Source organism: Ursus americanus, chromosome 5 (genome assembly GCF_024610735.1).
Source record: "Ursus americanus isolate L20-20 chromosome 5, mUrsAme1.1.p, whole genome shotgun sequence".
Lineage (NCBI taxonomy): Eukaryota > Metazoa > Chordata > Mammalia > Carnivora > Ursidae > Ursus > Ursus americanus.
In genome coordinates, this window is record NC_142131.1 from 64,828,125 (window position 1) to 64,850,859 (window position 22,735).

Below are 22,735 nucleotides of genomic sequence, written 5' to 3' on the forward strand. Positions count from 1 at the left end.
GATACTCTACCCCAAAACTGCTAGAATTCATACAGGAATTCAGCGATGTGGTGGGATACAAAATCAATGTACAGAAATCTGTTGCATTTCTATACACTAACAATGAGACAGAAAAAAGAGAAATTAAGGAGTCGATCCCATTTACAATTGCACCCAAAACAATTAAGATACCTACGAATAAATCTAACCAAAGAGGCAAAGGATCTGTACTCAGAAAACTATAGAATACTAATGAAAGAAATTGAGGAGGACACAAGAAATGGAAAAATGTTCCATGCTCATAGATTGGAAGAATAAACATTGTTAAAATGTCTATGCTACCCACAGCAATCTACCCATTCAATGCAATCTCCATCAAAATACCATCAACTTTTTTTCACAATGCTGGAACAAGTAATCCTAAAATTTGTATGGAATCAGAAAAGACCTGGAATAGCCAAAGGAATGTTGAAAAAGAAAACCAAAGCTGGTGGCATCACAATTTCGGACCTCAAGCTCTACTACAAAGCTGTAATCATCAAGACAGTATGGTACTGGCACAAAACAGACATGTGGATCAATAGAACAGAGAGCCCAGAAATGGACCCTCAGCTCCAAGGTCAACAAATATTCGACAAAACAGGAAAAAATATCCAATGGAAAAAGGACAGTCTCTTCAACAAATGGTGTTGGGAAAACTGGACAGCCACATGCAAAAGAATGAAACTGGGCCATTTCCTTACACCATACACAAAATTAAATTCAAAATGGATGAAAGACCTAAAGGTGAGACAGGAATCCATCAAAATCCTGGAGGAGAACACAGGCAGCAAGCTCTGTGACCTTGGGTGTAGCAACTTCTGTTAGATACATCTCCAAAGGCAAGGGAAACAAAGGCAAAAATGAACTATTAGGACTTCAACAAGATAAAAAGCTTTTGTACAGCAAAGGAAACAGAGAGGGAGACAAAACCAAAAGACGACAGACAGAATGGGAAAAGATATTTGTAAATGTTTTATCAGGTAAACAGTCTCTAAAATCTATAAAGAACTTATCAAACTCAACACCCAAAAAACAAATAATCCAATGAAGAAATGGGCAGAAGACATGAACAGACACTTCTCCAAAGAAGACCTACAAATGGCCAACAGACGCATGAAAAAATGCTCAACATCACTCAGCATCAGGGAAATACAAATCAAAACTACAATGAGACACCACCTCACACCGGTCAGAATGGCTAAAATTAACAAGTCAGGAAAAGACAGATGTTGGTGAGGATGCGGAGAAGTGGGAACCCTCCTAAACTGTTGGTGGGAATGCGAGCTGGTGCAGCCAGCCACTCTGGAAACAGTATGGAGGTTCCTCAGAAAGTTGAAAATAGAGCTACCCTATGACCCAGCAATTGCCCTACTATTTACCCCAAGGATACAAATGTAGTGATCTGAAGGGGCTCCTGCACCCCAATGTTCATAACAGCAATGTCCACAATAGCCAAACTATGGAAAGAGCCTAGATGTCTACCAACAGATGAATGGATAAAGAAGATGCGGTGTGTGTATATACACACACACACACACACACACACACACACACACACACACAATGGAATACTACTCAGCCATCAAAAATTGAAATCTTGTTGTTTGCAACGATGTGGATGGAACTAGAGGGTATTATGCTAAGTAAAATAAGCCAGTCAGAGAAAGACAATTATCCTATGATCTCACTCATATGTGGAATTTAAGAAATGAAACACAGGATCATAAAGGAAGGGAGGGGAAAATTAGAACAAGAGGAAATCAGAGAGGGAGACAAACCATAGCAACTCTTAACCATAGGAAACAAACTGAGGGTTGCTGGAGGGCAGGAGAGTGGGGAAAAGGGGTTACTGGATGATGGACACTAAGGAAGGCATGTGATGTCATGAGCACTGGGTATTATATGACTGATGAATCACTGAACTATCTCTACCTCTGAAACTAATACTACACTATATGTTAATTAATTGAATTTAAATTAAAAAATTAACGGACCTATCACCCATGATGAAGCTGAGATATAGAAAGGCTCATCTCTGAGCCCATCACATTAAGCCCTTGGTTCCAATCACAGGCCCTGCTTCTGAATCTACCATGATTCTTCGATGCTCAGTCTTAGTTGAGCTTCAGTCATAAACAGCTGTGGCAACAAAAGCCCAGTTTTGATCATGTCACTGCTCCAGGATGGTCATTATCTTTCTAATTTTTTCAAAATAAAGTTCTAATATCTTTGTGTGCATAAACCTTGTGTGCCCAAAACCTTACACTGTATATTAACTAGAATTTATATTACACACACACACGCAAAACATTTTCCTTTGACCTCACTTCCTCTAGTTACCTCCCTCCCCTTCCTTCATTTCTCAGTAGAGTCTCTTGAAGCTATAGCCCACCCACGCTGTGTCTGCTTCTTCATTTCCCACTAACCCAAATCATGACAGTCTGGCCTCCATTTTCAATGCTCCACTAAAATTTCTCTGGCAGAGTTCCCTGGTGATCTCTGTGTTGTTAAAGGCTAAGAGCCCTTCAGGAGTTCTCTTAATGCTGCTATTGGCAGCACCTGCCCCTGCTCTGTCTTGAGATTCTCCTTCCCTTGATCATTTTGTCACAATTCTATTCCATGCCTTTAATATTATTATTGCTTTGTTTTCTGCTGTGCCATTTATTTTTTGATTACCTCTGGAGCCTCTTCTTTTGTCCTTCATTGTAACATAAACTCATTCCTAGGCTCTCTCTTTGGGACTCTTTTCTACTCTCCATTGGAAAATTCCAACCATTCTCATGATTTACTTTATTTACTCAGTATCCACACTGGGCTACTTTCTCCTCCTGCTATTCTCTTAAAAATAACTTGTACATATTCTTACTTATCACAATAGATCGAAATTCATATTTAAAGTCATATTAAGATATTGCTCAAATTAGAGTGAAATCTGCTCTGGAGGGCAGGGTCCATGACTAATACAACCTAATATACTTATAACCCAGTACTGTGAAACTGAATAAAGGAAATCTCATGGAAAATGGAGTCCAGAGGCCAGAAGGTGGGAAGCTCAAGTTTCTAACACTAGTTGCCCCACTTTGCAGACTCAACAGAAAGAGACAGACTTTGCATTCCCAAAAGGAAAAAGCCTACTTTACTACCACCACAGGAGGAAGGAAGATTTTCTCTTCACGTGGCCACAGCCCAGCCAATGAGAGACTGTCACCCCTCAGCCAATGAGAAGCACCTACACTTCAAATTCCCAGTTTACACCAATGGCCTTTTTGTTTATAACAGCCCCTCCCGACTCCCCCTTTTTCCTCTGTAAAACAGCATTCTTTTCCTTTGTTCTCTGGACTTGCCTGTGGCTTTTGCTATAGCTTGCATGTCCGACTGCAATTTCTCTGCTGTTCCCCAGTAAACCCATTCTGATGGTAGAAGAACTGGTTATTTTACTTTTAAGGTGGACAGTACAGTCCCTGACAATAGTAAGTCCTCAGAATATGTGTGTTAAATTCAACTACTGGGGTAAATAAAAGTCCTTTAAAAAATATAAAGTGCTTTAATTTTTAATTTTTTAATTTTTAAAAATTTTTTATTATGTTATATTAGTCACCATCCTTAGTTTTTGATGTAGTGTTCCATGATTGTTTGCGTACAACACTCAGTGCTCCATGCAATACGTGCCCTCCTTAATACCCATCACCAGCCTATCCCAATCCCCCACCCCCCTCCCCTCTGAAGCCCTCAGTTTGTTTCCCAGAGTCCATAGTCTCTTGTGGTTCATTCCCCCTTCTGTTTACCCTCCCTTCATATAAAGTGCTTTTAAATGCTAAAATAATTATGAAGTTGAAGTGATAAGCACATATCCCTGACTTCATTTCTGAGAAAAAATGTCTTTTAACCTTAAATTGTCATCTGTATTACGTGAAATATACCATTATTTTCAGACCTGAACTATAGCTGGGAACTTTGCATTTCTACTGGTAAGGAGTTTGGTTCCATGTGTGTTATAGGTTTGACATTAAGTTACCTGATTTGACATTTCTACTATAACTGGTCCAGAAGGCATTGTGACCCTGTCAGCTGCAGCCAAAGGGCAAAGAAAGGATGTCTGAATGCAACATGAATGCTGATAAGTATCTACAAATTTGTGAGAGGACAATTTAGGTATGTTCCATGGCAATTCTGCCTTAACCAGGTGTAAGTTTACCTAGCGAAAGGAAAGAAAAAAAAATAAAAAAGCATAACACCAAGTAAGAAAGCAAGGGTTCCATTCATACTCAAAAAGCTTTCCTTGGTTTGTTCAGTCTGATAGACTTCTTTACACAAAGGCTACAGAAGAGTGCAGAGAAGTAGGGCAGTTTCTGCAAAGATTCTTCCTCTTAAGGTTGGAAAGAATCGAACAAATCAGGTCATTCAGCCCTCCTTCTTCACAGAGGAGGAGGGTGAAGACCAGAGTGAATGACTTCCCTAAAGTTCCAAAGAATCAGTAGCAGAGCCAAAGCCGGAAGTGAAGACAGAGAACAAAGCAAGGGCGAGCATTCTAAATGGGGGCTCCAGGTCTGCCCCCAGTCTGCTCTTCCTAGTTCTCTTGGCCCGCACCATTCGAGTCGCAGGAGACGCTTATGTACACATCAAAAACATGACTGTGAACTCTCAAGCAACCTATCATGGTTCTTCCTTCTGCCCAGAATAATTTTCTCCCTTCGGCTGAGGCCAAATTCTTTACTGCCCCTCAACCACACTTCAACATCACTTCTTACCTCAGCTCGCCTCAAGGAAAACAAATTGCCTACATCTCTGTTCCTACTAGCCGTAGACAACTGTGAAATTTTTAACACGTGGTATTAGTTATGTGCGTACGTCCATATTCCCACTCTCTTCTCCCCAGACTGTGAGCTCCCAAGGCGAAGGCACACATGTCATTTAGCCTTGTATGCCCAGCAGACAGTAAGCCATAGGGAAATGTTTTTTGAATTCCAGCGGATTACAGAAGAGCGGAGACAAAGCACATATGAGTTACCAAATTTGTAGCACTAAAATCGAACTCGGATAAAACTGCTACGCTAAGAAATCCATTTGGACCAAAAGCCGGGAACAGGAAAATATGCTTGTGTTTAAGAAGGCTCTAGGACTTAACAGGTAGTACTAGATCAATCATCTCACAGATATTAACTAACAGGTGACACTTAGACAAAAGTGGAAAGCTTCACGCTGATAATTGATAGCCATCCTGTGGAAAAGTCAGGAGTGATGCCTTGCATATGTGAAAAAAGTCCATCTGGTGTCAAGCTCTGATATGGAGAAAGGGCCTGAAAAAAATGTAATGAACACACAAATTCCCTTAATCTGTAATGAAGGACTAGATAATACAAGAAGATTGTGACACCAGAACTTTGCTCACTTAACTGTCAAAACTCAGGGCAAGTTTTTCAGAAATTGTTTTCCCTGATACATATGGAATACACTTCAATAAAAAGCTATCACATGTTACATCTGCATACTCAATGTATTTTTTAATGCTTATGATATGTCTAACACCTACCTGGTATGTTATAAACACTGAAAAATGGCTTTAGGTCAGAATAATAACTGTAACATTTTTCTGTTTTCATAATGAGGTTACAAAATAATAACCTGAACTTGGAAATATAGAAACTAGTTCGTAAATATCACTAGAAACTCGGTCTTATTATTTCATAGTCACAGCTTATTTTGGGATCAAAAATGATCCTATCCAAGAGTGGTTTAAAGGTATTTAAATTATTCTTATCCACCTTATTCACCACATTTGGCTTCAGGTTGTTTCCAGAAACTGAATTCATTCTCAAAGGACGAAGATTTGCCAACCTTATAACTATTCAACGAATGGGCTCCAGGCTTTGAAAGTAACTCTTTAAGAAGAGTTTCAAAAAGGTTTTGTGCAATTGCAGCATTTTTGGAAAAGTTCTTGGGTTCCTTTGGTGACTACTTTTAAAGAGACAACATTCACATGTTTTTACAACAAAGCAGTCACATTACTTTGTAGAAACACTCTGTGCTTATGCAAAGAAGAACCCAACCATGGTTTTTAATAACTGGAAGCTATGAATGACTGTTGCACAAATCACAGTATAAAGTTGAAACTGCAATGATCAAGTTGCCTTTGGTCAGGTCTGAGCAGGAGCCAGAGAGGGATACCTGTGTCTGACAACACACAAAGAAAGTCCCAGTGCCCCAGAGTTAGCTCAAGGTGCTCCCTCCACCCCGTCCTCTACATAACATTAGAAATCCTTTCAATGTTAGAAGTGTCGAATGGAAAGGAATCTTGGATTCATAGGTGAGAAAACACACCAACCAACGTTAACAGATCAACTCAGGGATCAGAAACACTTCATGGAGGTGCTCTGCCTTCTCTGTCTTTACTCTTCCTAAATCTACTGAGGTTATTTGTGTAAGTAACGATCTAAGGGGGCTGGTTCAGATTAGAATGCTTGGGCATTTGAATTTTGGCTTCAACACCTGAAGAGCTGTTATGATCTTGGGTAAGTCACTGAGTCTCTGTTAGGCATAACATGTGATGAAAACTACCTACCTCATCACATGTATATATGTAAAAGCACTCTGAATGGTGTCTAGCACATAACAATGATATCGCCCTTCATCTAAGCTTTAATATATTTTCTGAAGCTACCTCGTTTTTTCTTCGAAAAAAAGGTCTAATTTCAAAATATTCCTTTCCTCTGCTCTTATTTTCCTTATGGGCAAAGGCCTTCCATTCCTCATTTGGTGACTGCCATGACACCCAATATGGTGACTAACATACACAACTACTTAGTCAATGTCAGTTGAGAACATGAGCAAATCTCTCCGGTCATTATCAGTTGTTACATATTGCCTTTCTCCTAGTTCAGATGCCACTGATTATTCTCTCATTTCAGGTGCTGACGAAAAGTCTGATGTTTTGAGATTTTAGTATCTGATGTCAACAAAAGTGCTGTGATTCTTTGTCAAATTTTTAGAAAAGATTGTGATCAAATCAAGAACAAGTGTCAGAAACCTATGAGCTTCATCTCAAAACTAGTCTAAGTTTATTAGACTTTATTATAAGAGGAAAGGAAAGAGGAAAGGAAAATCTTGGTGTTTCCTATAAGCTCTCAGAAGACATTATATGTTATGTAGCATAATTTAAGTTGCTAGGATCAAATGAAGTGCTATTTTCCAAAGAATTATAGAAACAACACTGTGATAATAAAAGCTGTCATGATGAATTACTTTTTCATCACTGTTAACCTACAGCAACTCAACTCGCAATACACCCTTTACGGCACTACACCTTAGGGGTTTCAAAATAATTTGTAGGATTCCAAGATCACTGCCTTTCAGGTAATAATCCTTAATAGCAAATGACACAAAATTTAGCCTATGTCTAAGGTTCTTCCCAGTGTTTAACTCACTGCATAAGATGGAAGACATAATTTGAAAAATCTAGAAGATAACAAACACGGGTATAATCATAAACCTGGTATACAGGGACTTAAAGAGATCGCCAACATTTATACACAGCTCAGTATCTCCAGAAAGGAAGAAGAGGCATGTCTGCTACCCATCACAGTGCCAGTGACTTCACCAACAGGCTACAGAACAGCATATGGAGAGAGGAGGAGAAACATGTACCAGGAAACAAGTGGAAGATCACACACATTAATGGTATATCATCATTTTTTCTTTCTCTTTTCCATGTAACTTGATATCCCTCCTTGGTTTCTCTTTCTTCTTTCCCCATCTCCTTACTCCTTGTCGCCACCTTCACATTTCCACTTCTCCGCTCGATCTCTTCTTTTTTAAAACCCATCTCATCACCACTGTGACCTCCATCTAGTTGTTCACATGGCGGCCCAGGTATTGTTACCTCATCTCATCAGGGGCCTGCCTAGGGTCCCTCATTTAGGAGAGGGGAAGAGAAGAGATGAGAAGATGAATTGATAACTGGAGGATGGCATGATCAGACATCAGACCCTCCACTTAACACTATGTTGCTAAGGTCCACTCAAGAAAGTCACGTTCTGATGGATTTATTTATTCTTCACTGCTAAAACCAAGGAGGGCACTTTATTGGTATAGATGACCATTTTGCAAATAAGTTGGAGAAAACAGTGCCTTTTGAGAATACCGTCCGCCATTCACGGAGCTCTTGTGTGGTATGCTTTCCAAGTAGAGTATGGTCACTCTGAATCCTCCCACGGTCTTTAGTTTTACCAAGTCCAACATACTTACATGCATGCTGGGAGGCGGATGTTCTCAAACAAATCAAACCAATAAAAAACTCGATTCTGGCCTTAAGTGCCAACAGGGAAAGAACAAAACAACAACCTCAGCAAGCAGTTACCTTTGTTTGAGACAAGGACATGTAACAAAGCTCTCATTTTTCATTTTGTACACAGCTTACATTGTTTTATTTTTCTAACCTTATACACATATTGCTTTAAAATATGTCAACACAGATGGGGGAGGTATGGTCCAGTTTTAAAATTTCTTCTTTGTACTACTCTGTCATAAAACAACATTGATAAATGTTACATGCAAAATTTTAAGAAATTGTAAAAAATGTACCCAAGTACGACAGGCGGAGTTATCTTTGTTAACATTGTAACTCTGTTCACATCTTTGATAACATTGCAGTTTGGAGGAGTTTTCAAAATCCTAAGTATGAATGTTCCTTAGTCAGCAATCAACAGATATTCATTATGTTACAAAGTATAAGCCACCCATCTACCTTTAAAGTGCTCACAATCTTGTTTCCCTGCACTGTGAAAGCGTTTTCTCTTAAATCTACACCATGGGCCCTCATACATTGCTAGGAGAAACATCAAATGGTGTAGCTGCTTTGGAAAAAGTCTGCCAATTCGTCCCAAAGTTAAACACAGAATTACGATATGACCCAGCAATTCCACTCCTATGTATACACTCAAGAGAATTAATAACATATGTCCACAGAAGGACTTGCATGCAACTATTCATAGCATTATTCATAATAACCAACAAGTGGAGACAAGCTAAATGCTCATGAACAAATGAAGAGTCAGACAAAATGTGGTATATCCATATAGTGGCATACTATTCAGCAAAAAACGGAATCAACTGCTGACATGAGGTTCACAGATGAACCTCAAAAACCCGATGTTAAGTGAAGGAAGGCAGATACAAGAAACCACATATTGGGGTGCCTGGGTGGCTCAGTCCAACACCTGCCTTCAGCTCAGGTCATGATCTCAGGGTCCTAAGGTCGAGCCCTGCATCAGGCTCCCTGTTCAGCGGGGAGGCTGCTTCTCCCTTTCCCTCTGCCTCTGCCTCTCCTCCTGGCTTGTGCTCTCTCTCACTGACTCTCTCTCTCTCTCTCTCAAATAAATAAGTAAATAAATAAATCTTGGGGAAAAAAAAGAGAAAGAAACCACATATTATATGATTCCATTTATATGAAATGCCCAGAAAAGGCAAATTTGTAGAAACAGAAAGTAGACAAGTGGTTACCTGGGGCTAGGTGGGAATGGGGATTAAATATAAATGGGCCTAAGGAATCTTATTGGGGGAGGGGTGAAAATGCTCTAAAGCCAGGTATGCCAATGGTGTACCACTCAGTAAAGTTACTGAATTGTACACTGGAAATGGGAAAATTTTATGATACGTTATATATATCTCAAGTTTATTGAGATAAAAAATAATCTGCCTCTTGAGACATCATGTCCCATTCTGCATGGGACACGGAGTGAATAATGACAGCATACAATTTAGTTTCCCTTACGGAATGCAGTTTAAGTTGGTTCTGCTTCTCTGCTAGGAATAAATAATCAAATTTAAGTTCAGATAAAAACACCCGCTTCCCTTTAAGGAGAAAGAACAGTCATTAAGGTGACCGTGGAGGAGTCTCTCTCGAGGACCTCTGCATTACGCCATTTGAAAACGTGTGAAATGCCTAGAGCTGAGCATTTAAAGAATTAGAAAGATGGTGAGGGAGAGTTCTACTGGAGTATAGCAAATGAAAAACAATCAGCAGTTTAAAGATGAGGAGCCACGAGATAAAATTCAGTGCCAGGAAGCAGGATGTGAAAATCAATGGCTCCTAGATAACAGTCCTGGACGACAGGTGGGATAACACCAAAGCAATAAGCAATATTTAAATAAGCTGGTAGGTCACTAAACAGTTACGATAGGAGATCCTCTTAGCATAAACTAAAAACCAAGGTGCCATGTTGGTTTCATGGGACTGCTCAGGGGCCGTCCCGAGTGTCCCAAGGTCTAGCCGATATAAAAGAGGCTCACTGACTACAACACAGGGGCATGCGACTGTCAGAGTCAGGCCTGCTGAATTTTGACTAATTTAATTACCTCTTCCGTCAGCCTCCCTCCCTCACCCCCCACTCCACAGCAAGTCCCACACCTTCAACAGCGAAGATGAACATAGCTATAGTTACTGAGAGCTCACAATGTCAACACTAGGTAAAGCGAATTTCTTACATTTTTCATTCAAACATGAAAGCAAGCATCTAAGAAACAGATGACTTAAGCATTCCCCATGATGAAAGGGAGACTAAGTGGTGCTAAGTAACTGGCCAGGGTCACACTTCAGGAGACAGGAAAGTCAGATTTCAAATCTTTGTTTCCTAGAGCCTTTTTTTTTTTCTGGCATCAATTTAAAAAAATTTTTTTTTTTTTCAAAATTGTGATACATGTGTAGGTTGCACTAGGATTTCTTTTTAAATCATTGCTCTATTTTTTTTATCGTAAAGTAGGTCCGAGCCTGCATTCTCAACATCTTTATGAACTACCGTGATAAATCATCGATTTCCTAGGGTAGTACCCTCTAGCCAGAGGACTGATTTGATTCATTAAATTCCTTTCCCGAAATACTTTAGACCAGCACACTGTTTAATCTCTCTCCATCTTTACAAACTCCTCCAACTGTTTCACTTTAATACCACTTTAATAGTTTCTAATGTTAAAATTTTTTCTTCCTATTCCAAAATTTCTCTTAAAAAGTACATCAGATCATCTGTCAGACCTGGTGACCTGGAAATTAGAATTTTAGAAAAACGTGGACACGCACATACAAACACAGAAAGATAGATAATACATAGGTAATATACAATACGGAGATTTTTTTTTCTCTAAATGAGCACTTTGGAAGTTTAGAATTAAGCAGACACTAACAAATCAAGCTATCCTCAAACATTATTTGTCTTTGCTCCTCTTGCTTCCAATGCTAGGTCAATTCTTAACTTCAACCCCTACTTCTGTTTGCATTAATGCTCTCAAGGCAGGTCACTTATTTTTACTTGAATTCACTAATGTCAAATATGTCCCTAAAATCATTATTACTTCTTGCTAATACAAGAATTTCCTTTTAAGGTAAATGTTTATGTTGTCCACATCCATTCTCTCTTTCTCCATATATATCGAGTTGAATATATGTCTAGAATTCTTAGGTCTCAAATTATTAAAGTACGTTAAAAATTAAAATTGCGTTATAAATATACTACACGTGATAAAATTCATTACTTAAAATATGAATCAAGATAACTTTTGCCCAGAAATATATCAGTCATTTTAGATACTTTCTGCAATTCATTGAAAATAACTTAAATCAGATCCACAAGAGAGTTTATGAAATAAAAGTGTATCTCAGAAAATGTGTGTCAAGGGGCGCCTGGGTGGCTCAGTCGTTAAGCGTCTGCCTTCAGCTCAGGGTGTGATCCCAGAGTCCTGGGATCGAGTCCCGCATCGGGCTCCCTGCCCTGCTGGGAAGCCTGCTTCTTCCTCTCCCACTCCCCCTGCTTGTGTTCCCTCTCTCACTGGCTGTCTCTCTCTCTGTCAAATAAATAAATAAAAGCTTAAAAAAAAAAAAAAAGAAAATGTGTGTCAAAAAAGTTAGGCTTGTTAGAAATGTCTATATATGGGGAACATAATATCCAGAATGAAAAAAGTACTGAAAGGGGAAAACTAGGATTTCAAAAGGAAATATGCAGCTAAATTAACAAATCTTGGTAAGAATGGGATTTTGGGGATGCTTGGGTGGCTCAGTCGGTTAAGTGTCTGCCTTAGGCTCAGGTCATGATTCCAGAGTCCTGGGATCAAGTCCCCCATTTAGGCTCCTTGCTCAGCAGGGAGCCTGCTTCTCCCTCTGCCTGCCGCTCGCTCTCTCTGTCTCTGACAAATAAATAAATAAAATCTTAAAAAAAAATAAAGGGAATATTTTTAAATCAACTATGCATTTTGGTAGAGTAAATCTGCAGCCTCACATCACTGCTAACACAAAGATGAATAAGTCACAATTCTCAGGCAAGTCAATGTACCTAAAAATTCTAACTGCTATGGATAGAAAATTTGATTAAGAAATTTTAGAAGAGTAACATTTCCCTGGAGATAGTCAAGTGGAATGTCAGTTACAAGTATATTCTATACCTTAATTAGGGGGCTGGCATCTCAGCCTCTCTCCCTCACTAACAGATGGTTATCGGAAGACATTATTTGTCGGGCCCTCTGAGAAGTTCAGTAAGAAAAAATCAATTTAAGGTTAACTAATATACCCTGCACTAGTGTGTGAGTTAATATCTGTTAACAAAATAGTACTTTGTACATAACAAATGCTCAATAAACATTAACTGTTAATTAACAGCAGTAATAGTGGCAGCTAAATTCTCTGGGGTCAATCACATACATGCAAGGTGAGCCCAGATAAGGGAGAGCTAAGTATGGCCAGGGACAAGGAAAGGCTTTAAAGGAAGAAATTTTGAGTTGATTTGTAGAAGTATACTGAAACGAAGAGAGGGAATTGCTTGAGCAAAGGGACAAGAGGTGAGAAGGAGAGAATGAAGGGAATCTCACCCAGCAGTACATTTGGCACACCTGTTCTTTATCTTTCTGCATCATCACCTTCTAAGTACAGGGCCGCTAGAGCAATTGTTTAGCTATAAAAGATGTGCACGCTAGTATTTAGGAATGAGGTTGAAATGGCCTACATGTGCTCAGATCATGAAAGGTCTGAACTTCTTAACAAAGGAGAGGAGGTCATGGAGGGCCGTCATAAATTCTGGAGTACAGAAGTAGTGCTAAAGTATTCAAGTTCAGGCTCCAGGGTGAGCAGTCCTGGCGTTGAATTTGAGTTGTTCTCTATTAACTGGGTCTCTGCCTAGTTGCTTAACTTCTCAGACCTTCCATGTTCTTATTATTTGTAAAATGGAGATCACAGTATCTGCCTAATTCGATACGAAAATGAACGTGAAGTGCTGAGCACACTGCCTGTCACAAAGCAAGGATTCTCATAAATGCCAGCTATTATTAATTACGAGGCTGGGTTCCAGGTGATGAGGGCTGTGTAGGAAAAGCAAGCCATTCTAATACTTGAGAAGAAAACATCCATCAGGACACTCGGACTCCAATGACTCTGAGGTTAGTGATAATTAATCTAAGTTACAAAGTTCAAAATAAAGAAGTTAGACTGGGCTTCTAAGCATCAAAATTGTGCTCCTCAAATGATTTCGAACATGCAATTATCACAATACATATAACACTGATAATGTATCTATCTGCCTGCCTCTTAAAATCACTCTTATTCTGTAAGTTCAAAAGCTCACGAAGTGGAGAGTGTCTGAAGTCTTCGATTGACTCAGAAGTGACTTCAGCAGGCCTGGAAATTACCACTTTGTAACAAACAAAGCAAAACAAAACAAACAAAAATCTCCATAAACCAAGAAAAATTTACCAAAGACTGCCAAATGGGCAAACATCCGTATTGTAGATTCAGTTATAGGCCAAACTTTTTCTAGTGGATCTTGTTTATGTGTTGAATGTGGCCACGGATACCAACGTCCTCTGAACTACAGTAATAGGTATAGATATATGTAGATATCTATATCTATCTATATCTTTTTATTTTTTAAGAATTTTATTTATTTATTTGACAGAGAGAGAGAGACAGCCAGTGAGAAAGGGAACACAGGCAGGGGGAGTAGGACAGGAAGAAGCAGGCTCCCAGCAGAAGAGCCTGATGTGGGACTCGATCCCAGGACTCTGGGATCACGCCCTGAGCCGAAGGCAGACACTTAACGACTGAGCCACCCAGGCGCCCCTATATCTATCTATATCTATATCTATATCTATATCTATATCTATATCTATATCTATATCTATATCTATATCTATATCTATATCTATATGTATGCCTCTCAACACAGCTCTTGGGTTCCAGAAGGGCAGATACCACACCACCTTCATTCTGTATTCCTCATCATCATGGAGCCAATAGTAGGTATTCTAACATCTGTGGAACTGAAATGAATTTGTGAAACTAGGTGTTCCAGATGAAGGTCTGGCTGTTTGGGGCCTTCTGCTTCAATATGGTTATGATTATCTTCTATAAAATTATTTTCCCAACATCTGAAGAGTTTTAAGTTTAGAGAATTCATCTAAACAGATAACAGACTTTCTCCATCTACTTAAACGATCTCCTTAACTGAGTAGACTATTGGGAATGTGAAGTTGTAAAAATTTAGGAGCCGTTGGGTGGACTTAAATCATTCTGCTTTGTGTAACTGGAACTTAACACCGCCTGGGGGGCTGACTTCTGGACTAGGGGTTCACAGTCCTGGCCTCCAGCCTGTTTGTACCCCTTAACACTCCTGTCACCTCAAACATCCATCAAGGGCTGCTTAAGAATGCCACAATACCTCTTTTTAAGAGAAGCATATAAAAGAAAGATTAAGTGCAAAGGACATAAATGTCCTTTGCTAGTTTACCTTTTTCTTGGGCTTGAATGATTAGAATAGAGTTAGGTTTTTATTTTGGGCTAAGAAAACAAAATCATTTTGCGAGGGTTCTACCTACGCGATTTTTTTTCCCCTCTATCATCTGTTATCTATCACCGAAGAGGAAGGAGTATCAGCTTAAGTTGACAAAGCTGGAGGGGCAGAAGAAAGGGTAGCCAAGGAAAGCAGACACTGGAAGAGAATATGACCAAAGCCTTTGAAATAACAAATCAAAGCAGCTAATAAAAGCTATTCTTCTTCCAAAACTTCAGCCCAAACTCTGATACACAGATGGAAGATGCTTTTATAAACCCAAGTCTTTATGTGGAAACAGGCCGTGGTATAAAAAAATGAGTAAATGCTGAAATAATGAAGGAGATAGAATTTTAACTATTTTTTAGGTACCCCCAACAGGTTGGTACCAAAAAAAAATGGGCTTATTTATTCATCTTAACAATTTATGTATTTATCTTAGTACCACTTAAAGTTACAGTGATATAGAAAAGAAGCGAATACTGAAAGATTCCTTTTTCAAAGAATGTTTGGGAATAACAATCGTGGAAATAATACTTTTGGATTAAAAAAAAAGTAGTACAGGGGAAGATAAATTAGTTTTATTATAGGAAGCTAATCCTTGTGATCCAAATATTTCAGTTTTCAGTTTCTGAAACCAGAAGACTTTATAGGCCCAACAATGTGCAAATCCTATTATAAACATGAATCTTTTAAGAGGATAGTCACAACCCAATATTTGAAGTGCTTTATATTTTAATATATTTGTTGTGCTCCCCCCACCCTACTCCTACACCATCTCTCTCTCAAAAAAAAAAAAAAGTGTTTAACAAGTTTGTGTCAAGTTCCCAAGCAAAGTCAGTCTTTGAGGGAAAAGATAATCATATTTCATTTTTCCACTGCTTTTCCCCTTTCTTTAGGGGAAATAGTGAAGGCGATGGGAGAAGGACACCCTCAAGCTCTGAATCAAATGACGAAACACACATCACCGTGAAGGTAAAGACCAGATGACACCTATGAGGCAACTTCATCTTCACACACATCACGAAGAAGTAGGGCAACAGAAATAAACGTTGCGCTGTTTCCTGACCTGGCTTCGAGATCTGAACGCTTGCCCCACACCTCCCTAGGGAATGGGAACCCTCCACTCGTGCTTTCGGCTCCAACCCTTCACATCCCCACCAGACTGCAAGCTGCAATACATTCCTGAAACGCTGCCCTGCCTTTTTCTCTAACACAGCATCGGAGGGAGAAAAAAGAGAGAGACCGGGCGCCACCGAAAGAATTCAAGCCACGGGGCGGTCTATCCACGGTCAAGTTCCACTCCAAACCGGTCCCGGGCAGAGACGTTTGGGCAGCGCGCTCCGGCCGCCGGGGCTGGGTCCCCGCGGAGCATACTCACTGGGCTGAGCCAACTTTGCCCTCTCTCTTCGCGAGCACTTTGGCAGGCTTCGTGTCTTCCACATCTTGCTGTAGTTCGGTCATCGGGGCCGCGTGCGGAGGGCACCTTCAGGCGTCCCCTCGCGTCTGCCAGCGACCCGGGCGCAGGCCCTGCGAACCGCGCCTTCCCCGCGCCCTCCCCGCGCGCTCAGGCGCCCGGCGCATCCAGGCCCGCGCGGCGCGGCGGGGCCGCCAACCTGGACACGTCCGGCCGGCCGCGATTGGTCGGCGCCGGCGTGCGAGCTGGGGAGGGAAGGGGAGGGTCGAAGCCAAGTGACAGCCTCCTGCCCCAACCCGGGAGGCCCGGGCCGCGCGCAAGCAAACCTGTTGAACTAGTCCGGCGGAGCCGAGGAAGCTAATTGGCCAGGCAGGTGAAACAGTTGCCTGACTAGGCTCCGTATATTTAGCCTCCTGGTAAGTGGGGCTGGTTCCCTCCCCGGCTGTGTAACCCTGGGGTTTGGGAAAAGGGCGGCCCGCTGCAGCTCCAGGAAATGGTTGCGACGGAGCGAGGCGCTCTCCCGCACAGATGCGCTGTATGGGCTGGCCTGGGTCCCGGCCTAAATTATTCAAACAGGATGTTGCCTCACTGGGGACTACTCCGTCGGGGCTTCAACAACACGTCAGTTCAGTGACAAAGGTAGTGAGACGTGGTTGTGTCTAGTGGTTGTCGGGTTAACCCTTCCCCGGGCGGGGTGGGGGTGGGGGTGGGGAGGCATTCATCAAAACCTCCTTAGCAAGTTCGCAGGGACTGCGCCCCCGCCCAGTAAACTGAATGCCTCTTCTGCAAGCTTTTTGGTGAGGTTTGGACGTGGTGAGTCCGTCTGAAGTTTTGCATTTCAAGCATCATTTATCTCATAGATTTTTGAGAGCTACCGTGTTCCAGGTACTATTCCAAACGTGCCCTGATTATCCCAAGTAGAGTATGTGTTGGTGGTTTTCTACTTTTCTACAAAGTAGTTGAGAGTAAGAGTGGTGTAAAACCTCCTTATTGGAAGCCCAAATTTACTTTAAAGCAATGACAAGGGACAACAGTAGCTCATGACTTGGCTGGGGAAAAAACCAGTAACTCTCTGCTCTGTCTGGGGCTGTAAGCCCTTAATTTTTCTTGTAAAATTGATTTTAGGTTTCAGAATAATTACTAAGACTACCGAACGGTAGTGTTTACATGTACGTATGCATATGTGAGTATGTATGGTGTGTGTAAAAGAAAACTACCCTTTCAGATAATTGCAAATATTTGGGGGATCAAGTCCCTTCCAAAGAGAACAAAAGCATCTTTTTGTAGCCTGCTTGCTCCAAAATCGATTCTCTTGACACTTGAAAAATAAAAGTAAAAAAAATATGTTTATGTAAATTCCATGAGAGTTGGCCTGATAGGTTGTGCTCTCTCTTCCCTATTTTTTTAAATTTTTATTTATTGGGGTACATGCACCCCAATGTTTATAGCAGCAATGTCCACAATAGCTAAAGTATGGAAAGAGCCCAGATCTCCATCAACAGATGAATGGGTAAAGAAGATGTGGTATACACACACACACACACACACACACACACACACACACACACACGGGAATGTTACCTAGCCATCAGAAAGAATGGAATCTTGCCATTTGCAGTGACATGGATGGAACTGGAGGGTATTATGCTAAGCAAAATGAGTCAGAGAAAGACAAATATCATATGATTTCACGCATATGTGAAATTTAAGAAACAAAACAGATGAACATGCTCGTAAATTCCGGGTAGTGACTCTTTCCCTAAATGTCGGGTATCTTCCTAATAGCACCTGCTACAGCTCAAAGGAGAGCTCAGTTTTTGCCCCCAAGTTTTTTCTTTTTTCTAGCAATAAAATATACATGACATAGTATTTATCATTTTAGCCTTCTTTAGGTGTACAATTCAGTGGCATTAAATGTAATCACAATATGCATAACAATTACCGCACCTATGCCCAAAACTTTTGTCATACCCAATATCAACTCCATATCCATTCAACAATAATCCCTCCTCCCCTCTTCCCTGTCCCTGGTAACCTCTATTCTACTTTGTGCGTCTATGAATTTGTCTGTTCTGGATACTTCATGCAAATACAGTCCTATAATATTTTTCCTGCTGTGTCTGGCTTGTATCACTACATATAATGTTTTCAAGGTCTATCCAAGCTGTAGCATATCTCAGAACTTCATTCTTTTTTATGGCTGAATAATATTCCATTGTATGTATATTCCACATTTGTTGATCTGTTCACTTGTTGATGAATACTTGGGCTGTTTCTACCCAGTGGCTCTTGTGAATAATGCTGTTGTGAACATTGATGTACAAATGTCTGACCCCCTCTTTGAATTCTTTTGGGTAAATACCTAGGAGTGGAATTGCTGGTCAGATGGTAGTTACGTGTTTAACCTTTTGAGAAACCTCAGTCAGACCCCTTTGGATGCATGAATAAGGACAAGTATTCAAAACTTCCTCAGCATGGGCTTACAGCTCAATTAATGAGTGCCCTGGAACTTTTCTGTAGTGTGTGAAATAATGTGGTCTTAAGTGAGAAAGGAGGAGAGGAGGATGGGTGTAGGGGCAGGTGAAGAAAATAGCACAGAGTCCTTTCCTACAGTGTGGAGGAATTAGAAAGGAGCAAGTAAGGGCACTGGGTGACTCAGTCAGGTAAGCGTCTGCCTTTAGCAGAGGTCATGATCCCAGGGTCCTGGGATCGAGCCCCACATTGGACTCCTCACTCAGCGGGGAGTCTGCTTCTCCCTCTCCCTCTGCCTGCTGTTCCCTCTGCTTGTGCTTTCTCTCTCTGTCAAATAAATAAATAAAATCTTAAAAAAAAAGGAGCAAGTAAACTATATTATTTTACTTGGTGACATTTGCCTGCATTTAAAAGACATTGTCAAACTGCTTCCTAATTTGTTTATTCATGGGGCTATTATACAGTAAAATGGAATGCAATATTTAAAAGGCTGCAGCAGCCAACATTAGGGGATTTCACTGTAGTATGACAAAATTGAGATGTGGGATTATGTCTACAATATATTTTGGGGAGCTCTTTGATTTTCTCTAACAAAAGACCCTTTACTTTTCTTCCTTCTAGCCTCTGGGAACATCATTTCTTGTTCCTAATATCAAAGAGGAGTTCTAGCTGTTACTCTTTCCAGTTACCGAACCAGATCCAGTAGAAAATGCCTAATCCATCACCTTTCAGGAGGTAGGAGACTTCTACTTAACAGCTTGGAATATCGATCAAAGTTGGTCTCTTTTTCACAGTGATCAGATACACTGTACATCTGCCCATAGTCTCAGGGGCAGAGTTCAAACATGAGCTTGGAGATTTGAGTGAAGATAATGGTGCAATGTATGGTCAAGTGATTACCTAATTTATAACACGTGGCGGGCTATGTACTTATTAGCCAGTATAGGTACACATCAGGTGTCATCGCATGCCTGGGATTTTGTGCCTGTTGTCTGATGACGTGTTTAAGAAGGTGCTTGATGCTCTTAACGAGGTGTAACCTGTAATCATTTAACGATGCATAATATTCAATGTGTCAGTGTCCTAAGTCAAAGAATTTCATGAGTACTCATGAGACCATTCCTGTTTTCAACTGAAGTTAAATATCCGAAGGAGAAAATGGGAAAACACAGAGTTCAGAAGTGAGACATATGGGGACACTGAAGAATTTGATTTTAAGACTTCTAAAACAAGTTTTAAGAATGAAAGTTGAGAAGCATTATGTGAAGGGGACCTTTACTGAGATGAAGGACAATTTCCTGATGAGTATAGCCATTAAACATCGCAGTGGGAATCTATAATAGGGCATGGAATCTCCTACTCTGTAGGCTTTTGAAAATAATATTTAAAAAAAAACACATAGAATGGTTGTAAACCAGTATTTCCCAAGTCAGGTTAAACTGCAGATGGGGAAATCTGAAGTATTCTTTTCCTCTCTCTAGGGATGAAGCACCAACCAAGCTTAGCACCCGTATTTAGAGAAATGGCCAAGGTGGTAAGGGCTTAGTGGTGTAGGGACAGGTGGTGGTTGGCACACATTAGTGGAAGTCTGGTTCTGTGAGAAAGCAGAAGCAATAAAAAACTTTTCCAGTGTGATATTATTTAAAAATTAAAATACATGATGCCCCATAAATAATACATTAAAATCAATCCCAAAGTTTTAAAGTAGATGTCTATTTTCTGCATGGTTAATGTCACAGATCACATGTGACGTAAGGAGGCCTCTGAGACCACCCAGTATTGTGGTTTTCACACCAGGTTCTGGGGGAGTCAGCTGGATGGTTTGAACTAGAGAGTGGAAGAGCTGGCATTTGAACGTAGGTCTTCGGACGTCAGCCTCCCTCTTACCACCACTCAGACATACAGCCTCTCCTGCCTCTGCTAGACCACTTCCACTATATCTCTCTCACGTATTTGTGTTCTGTACTGGGTTCTATTTCAGGGAGGGGGAGAAGGTTGCCTGCCACACACTAAACAAAATTGGAAAATGAAATCTACAGTTATTTTTCAGAGAAGAACCTGAGCTTCAGAGGGTATAGGGACTTGGCCAAGATGATAGCGATCCCCTGAGGATGAAGATTCAGCTTTCCTGACTTCCACTGGGTGGTTGTAGGGGTGCAGGAGAGTGAACAAGGCAAACACAAAGTTCGTTAATGGCAGAGACGCCTTACTGGAGAGAGTGCGTGAGGGAAAGCTCAGGGACGCTTACACACCTATAATGTTGCTGGTGAAGGAAATGTTGGAATCTAGAGCTTTCTTGGGTGGCTGCACTTTGTAGTTATCTATTTCTGCATAACTAAGTACCTCAAAGCTTGTGGCTTAAAACAATCATTTATTATTTCTGCTCATGGTACGGGGGGGGGGGCAGATGGGGCTCTCACTGCATGGTACTCACTAGGGGTCTCTCATGCAGTCGCTGTCAGATGGTGCCCAGGGCTGCAGCACCATCTGAAGACTCAGTTGAGCTACAGATGTGCTCCCACGTCTCGTGTTTCAGCTGGGATGGCTGGAGCAGGTGGGGACTAGCTGAGCATTTTGTCTCCCTCCATGGCCTACCACACGGCTAGCTTGGGCTTCCTTACAATATGGCCATCTCAGTATACTTAAACTTCTTACTTGGTGGCTGGCTTCCTCTAGAGTGTGTGTTCTATAATGCTAAGGGGGAATCTGCAAGGCTTTTTATGGGATAACCTTGGATGTCAGGCAGCTTCACCTCTGCTGCTTTCTCATGGTCAAGGGTGTGCCACAGGGCCAGCCCACATTCAAGGTGTGAATAGCAGGAGTGCAGTTCCCTGGGGACTGTCTCTGGAGACCAGCTACCACAGTGCAGATAATAGATGAGACCCTCTGACTTTAGATGCTTTGTCCATGTGGATGTGGATAAATGGACACTTCTAGCAGCGATGTTCTAAACACATGAGGTATACAAGTGAACAATACAGGCAAGACCCATAGTGCCCGTGGGTCTTGCATTCTAGTGGAGGAACTGAAAACGAGAAATGTAAGCACATGAAGAACACCATTTCAACAGATGGGAGATACAAACGAAATAAAAAAGAAAACGGTGGAGAGGAGGGAGGTCTATTATACACAGGAAGTCCAGGCAAGCCTCTTTGAGAGGTGATGTGTCAGATTGGAAGGAGGGGAAGGAGGGAGCCATGTGAAGTCTGGGTACAAAGCTTGGCAGCCAGTGGGGAGAACATGGGTAAAGGTGTCAAGGCAAGTCTGAGCTCAGCCCATTCTAGGGACAGCAGGGAGGCCCTTGTTCTCTACTGTGCCTGGAGTAAAAGGAGGGAAGAGGAGGTTGGTGGGAGATGGTCTCATAGAGATATTACCTTCTCTGTCCGTTTGTTTATTATCTGTCCTCTCCCAGAAGTTTGGAATGTTCCCCAAAACAATGGACTTGTGTGTTGTGTCTGCCACTCTATCCACAGTACCTGGTTCCTATTAGATGCTCAGTAAATGTGTGTGTAATGAATGAAGGAATCATAGCGTGGTTGTTTGAACCAATGTTGCTCAACCATGATCTTCTGGAACTCTAGGTGACCTGAGATGTTCTATTGTTCAGTAGCATTGGTCTTTCTTTTTCCCTTTCTTTCTTTCCTTTTTTGCAATTTGCAGGGAAAAAAGAGAGTGAATGAAAAAACGAAATTTAACTCAAATTCCTCCCACCTCAACCCCCCAACTAAAAACAGAAAAGTAGTTCATGCTACTGATCACTTGTCTGCTAGTTGACTGCAAGTGTTTCAAATGGGTCAGAGAGGTCCCAAGACTCCCAGATGGTCTGGCTCCAAAGTAAGTCCAAGAATCACTGTTTATCAACTACAGGCAGTGATTTAAAGTTACGGAATCTTTCATTTTTCTTGGAGAAACATTCATACAGCAACTTCCTTTCCTTGTTTTGGGAACTAATGATCATGCCATGCTTAGGAGGAGTGGCCCTTCTCTTTCCTTGCGCCTTGGTTTTGCGTGCTCTCTTTTCCTCTCT

At 41.1% G+C, this 22,735-nt stretch overlaps 1 protein-coding gene and 1 long non-coding RNA gene across 4 annotated transcripts in view; one reads left to right on the forward strand and one right to left on the reverse strand.

Annotated features, from left to right (window-relative positions):
• GRAMD2B (GRAM domain containing 2B) overlaps window positions 1–22,735 on the reverse strand; it is a 105,361-nt gene that overhangs the window by 50,231 nt on the left and 32,395 nt on the right. Inside the window, exon 1 of one of the 3 annotated variants that reach the window (XM_087862345.1) lies at window positions 16,201–16,461. The exons of 1 other annotated variant lie outside the window; for it this stretch is intronic. In XM_087862345.1, coding sequence (XP_087718471.1) covers window positions 16,201–16,264 — 64 coding nt within the window. In that variant the 5' untranslated portion in view covers window positions 16,265–16,461. Of the gene's footprint in view, window positions 1–16,200; window positions 16,462–22,735 lie in introns of those variants that run through there. One more of the 3 variants, XM_045794824.2, reaches the window with a different exon arrangement.
• The window catches only part of LOC123790406 (uncharacterized), a 299,132-nt gene continuing 295,730 nt past the window's right edge, over window positions 19,334–22,735 (forward strand). Inside the window, exon 1 of the long non-coding RNA XR_015724592.1 lies at window positions 19,334–19,443. This is a non-coding gene — a long non-coding RNA (uncharacterized LOC123790406). The remainder of the gene's footprint in view (window positions 19,444–22,735) is intronic.